Raw genomic sequence first — 4,706 nt, forward strand, 5'->3', positions numbered from 1 at the left:
GATGTTAAATTAATAATGTCTTCGATTCAAGATCTAGGACAGAGAGAGAATTGACTAATCGCATACCAATGGCAACGCCATATGCTGCCGCGCACTACTGCCCTCTGACAAAGTGGATAGCAAACTATCATAGCAAAGTGGATAGTAAACTATAACATAGCAACATCCATTTTTCTTTCAGTATATCGTCCACTTTTCAAGATTGGAGATGATAAATCAATATTTGGTTCATATAATCATGTTACATGTAGCATGATTACATGAACCAAATATTGATTTATCATCTCCAAAGTATTAATCATGAAAATTTTTTCCTAGGATAAAAAGTGAAAAGTGGAAAATTTTTCCATTAACTTCAATACTTTTATTTTTTAACAAATTTACTTAATAATTGCGTTTAAATCAATTAATTCCATTAAAAAGTGTATAACAGTGTACAATAATGTGAGTTTGTTACTAGCCCGTGCCACAAATCGTGCGCAAATCGCGCTCCATGTAATATCAGCAAAAGAAATAGGCAGTACGTGGTTCTCTAGTTGCCTAGTTAGTTACTATTAGTTACTATTAGTTACTGTACCGCGTACCGCGCTGTATGTAATCGCACCCTTAAGGCATCGTCCACTATTTCAAAGCAGGGTATCAATCATGAAACTTTATCCCTAGGATGGAAAGTGAAAAGTGAACGATTTCTCTATTAATTTCGATGGTAAAAATTTTCACTTTCCATCTTAGGGATAAAGTTTCATGATTGATACCCTCACAATGCTCGCTGCTTTTCAGCGTCTCTTGAATTGGCACCTTAACTGCACAAACGAACGCACCTCATGAGTTCAGACAGTGCAGCTACAGGAATAAAGAACAGACTTTAATGTCTCACTTTACGAAACAGCTCGAGACTTTTTTGTTGTTAAATCTTCATCTTTGTAAGAAAACGCATAGATTAAGTATATTTTTATCACAATTATTGGTGACCGGGGTATTCTTAACATTTACCATCCGCAAAATTGATTTCTAAATATTAAAATGGTAAGAATAAATGTCACTTTTGTTTATTGAGTATCTATCTTTTTTTCTTTTTTGGTAATTATTTAGAATAACTCTTCACCTCCGATTTTAATGAAATTAGGCTCATTCGACGCGTTTTCACTCAAAAGCATCTGGCAGAAAAGCGGTTGGCCTCATTAATCGAGTTATTTAACGTAAAAGAGAGACTTTAGAGGTTAAAATATCTGTCATCCCGACTCAATATAGCGCTATGTATACGTTCTGCATTAATTACACAAATTCACTATTTTAAAAACAAATTCTATGCTTCACAAACACAAATTTATTGCTTCATAAACACAAGTTCACTGCTAATGCAAAGAATTTATGTGTTTTTGAAGCAGTGAATTTGTGTAATTAAAGCCAAACGTATACATAGCGCTATATTGAATCAGAATGACAGATATCTTAACCTTTAAAATTTTCAACTTCAACGCTTAATAACTCGATTCACGAGGTCAACCGACGTGTTTTTCTTTCAGATTCTTTTGTTTTTATTGAAAACGTGTCAAATGATCCTAATTTCATTAAAATCGGAGATGAGGTAGCTATTCTAAATAGTTACCTCTTTAAATTAAATTTACTAAACGTGGCTTAAATTATACGATATATAAATAAAAAAGCAAAAAAGCCACACGCAGGATATCGTTAGCAAAAGTTATATATTTAAAATTCAATCAAAAACTAATAATAGACATAAACGTTTCGGCCAAGATGTGGGAACTTTCTTCAGTATGTAAAATATGTAAAATAATAAGGTCAACACAAATTTGAGTGAACGTGTTACAATTAATTAAAAATGAATGCAGGTCATACAATGACAGATTTTTTAGCAAGAGTTGAGCTAATGTCAATCGATTAATTCATCAAGTTAATCCTCATGTATTTGGTCTAGTAACGATTCCTATATATCACAAAATTTCTAAGTTCTATGATATCAAGCAAAGTTGTGCGAGGTGTGTAATGACGAAGAGAGAGAACATCTTTGTTTGAAACAATTTTAACATCTTAAAACAATTACCTTTTTTTTTTAGTATGCTTTAACTCATAAAACAGAAAATGCTCATGAGGATAGTATATGGACTTGTGGATGGGGTTGTCCAAAAAGGAAGAAAGAACATCTGGATAATGAAGATTCACGGTAATTAAACAGTTAAGTTACAATAAATAAAATTATTTTAATGATATAATACAGGGTTATATTTTACAGTGATTCTGTACAGTCTAATGAAGATGAGACAGCAGAATATCTTATAACAGCTTCTGTGGATGATTCTGTGAAAGTATGGGAACTGAAGGAGGGTGTTTTGAAGTTAAAACATAAGTTAACTGGATATTCTTTGGGAGTTGTATCCATAGCTATTAGCTCAGATGGATCAAGTAAACAAATAGAAATATTGGCTTAAAATGTATTAAATAGCTTAGTTATGTTTTATCATTAATTTACAGAATGTGCCTCAAGTTCACTTGATTCGAGTCTGAAATTATGGGACTTATATTCTGGTGATAAGTTATTGAGCATTGAAGTTGGTCCAGTAGACATTTGGACTTTAGTCTTTTCTCCAGATGATAAATTCATTGTATCTGGTAGTCATGCTGGTAAGATACATCTATATGGAACTGATAATGGTAAACAAGAACAGACTTTAGATACGAGAGGTGGAAAATTTACATTAAGTGTAGCATATGTAAGTACATTGCATAAAAATCTATGGGTGCATTCAAGTTAACAAAGCGGCTAGCTTGCTTGTCGAGCAAATGAACATAATTGTTATTTATAGATCCAATCAATCGTGTATAATTACTCTGTAAGCCGCTTTGCTGTCTTGAATTCACCCTATGATACATGTAACTTGTATATAAGCGATTGTTTTTCACAGAGTCCTGATGGTAAATATATTGCAAGTGGTGCAATAGATGGTATTATTAATATCTTCGATGTTGCCTATGGAAAAGTTTTACGTACCCTGGAAGGTAGATCCAAATATATTATAACATTGACATAAAATGTTCTATTTTTAAATTTTATATTATTTAGGTCATGCGATGCCTATCAGATCTTTATGTTTCTCACCCGACTCTCAGTTGCTTCTTACAGCATCTGACGATGGACATATGAAACTATATGATGTGTGAGTAAATTTTATATAAAGTTTATAAATATACAGGATTAATAACATTACTTCATAAAAATAACATATTATTATTATCATTGTTTTTTGTAAAAAGTGACGGTAACATAGTAACTTCTTATTAATTTTATTTGGTACTAATTTTATAAAGTAATAATTTGTTACTCCTTTTGTAATATTAAAGTAAGATATTAAATTTAAAAATTACATTATTTAATAATCAATATTAATTGTAACAATCAATATTAAAACTTAAAATTCTAAGCTAGTCTCTACATAGTAAGCTTTTCATTATATTAAATTTATATCTAATAAATCTTATATAATTTTTTATATTAATAAAATTGATTGTCTTTCAGAACTAGCATAAGTTAACGTGTAAATATTTTTTATTAAACACATTTTTATTAAAGACATTATATATTTACAATAATCGAACTGTTAGTATTTGTCAATATTTATCAGTTTTCATTAAACTGGACAGTTTGATGAACAGTTGCGACAACACATTTTTTATTTCGATCAATTCTTTCTCGGATGTATATCAATTATTCATTATAATTGGCTAATTTAATATAATATAATCTCGTTGGCGAAGCAGTGAAAAATTATTAGGAACAGGGATGTAAATGGTGTGTGGAATTTAACTATGTGTAAATGCACCGCTCTTCTCTTTAATTAATTTGGAGTTCAATGAATTAAGTATAATGTAATATGTTAAGTTAACAGTTTGTGGACTTAATAATCATTCTTGACCAGCTTACTCCAACATATGACCATTTTAATTCGTTTTACACAAATGTATCTGACTAATTTATTAATTTTGTCATTTAATCCACGGATGTAATATTTTTAAAATAGAATATTCTTTGTTTATTGAAGAGGATACAAAACAAGATTTAAACATGCTTAATTTGTCTATTTTAATAAAGAGAATATTTATACATACTTCAACAACTTGTGTTGGCTCTAAAAAGCATTTCACTTCATAGATTTATTCATTAGAACATGAATTGAATGATTTCTTTACATTAATATTTTTATTTTATATAATGCTCATCTTTAGGAAATTAGATTGTAAATTTACGAACATTTTATAAAAATTTTTATTAAACATTATTTTTAAATCTTATATCTATGTCGTTAATTAAGAATGCATTCCAATATTCACTATAAATACTAAAAATTTGTAGTCCATGTTACATATATATGTATGTATACTATAAATTTTCAGTATTGACAATTATTAGAATGCAGCTTAAGGTGCAAAGTGCAAAATATTTTCCGATATTTAAATTTGTATTATTAAAATATGTCTACCTAATTAAAAATAATACGATCTATTGAATAGTTATAAAGTAATAAGGGATTAAAGAAATGTATAATAAGAGAGTAGAGTAAAAATAACGGGTAAATTCGTTTCTGTGAAAATACAATAACATTAGCGTTACCGTTATAGAAAAAAGTAACGATCGTGACCGAAAAAAAAGTAACGAAAATGATAACGGTGATACAAATTACAAGTTACTT

At 29.2% G+C, this 4,706-nt stretch overlaps 1 protein-coding gene across 1 annotated transcript in view; it reads left to right on the forward strand.

Annotated features, from left to right (window-relative positions):
- The first annotated feature begins 895 nt into the window (after window positions 1-895).
- The window catches only part of LOC108747130 (WD repeat-containing protein 61), a 6,435-nt gene continuing 2,624 nt past the window's right edge, over window positions 896-4,706 (forward strand). The window contains exons 1-6 of the mRNA XM_018484402.1: window positions 896-1,026; window positions 2,079-2,185; window positions 2,255-2,424; window positions 2,494-2,732; window positions 2,925-3,018; window positions 3,083-3,176. Coding sequence (XP_018339904.1) covers window positions 1,024-1,026; window positions 2,079-2,185; window positions 2,255-2,424; window positions 2,494-2,732; window positions 2,925-3,018; window positions 3,083-3,176 — 707 coding nt within the window. The 5' untranslated portion in view covers window positions 896-1,023. The remainder of the gene's footprint in view (window positions 1,027-2,078; window positions 2,186-2,254; window positions 2,425-2,493; window positions 2,733-2,924; window positions 3,019-3,082; window positions 3,177-4,706) is intronic.

The sequence above is a fragment of the Trachymyrmex septentrionalis genome, unplaced genomic scaffold, assembly GCF_001594115.1.
Source record: "Trachymyrmex septentrionalis isolate Tsep2-gDNA-1 unplaced genomic scaffold, Tsep1.0 scaffold194, whole genome shotgun sequence".
Classification (NCBI taxonomy): domain Eukaryota; kingdom Metazoa; phylum Arthropoda; class Insecta; order Hymenoptera; family Formicidae; genus Trachymyrmex; species Trachymyrmex septentrionalis.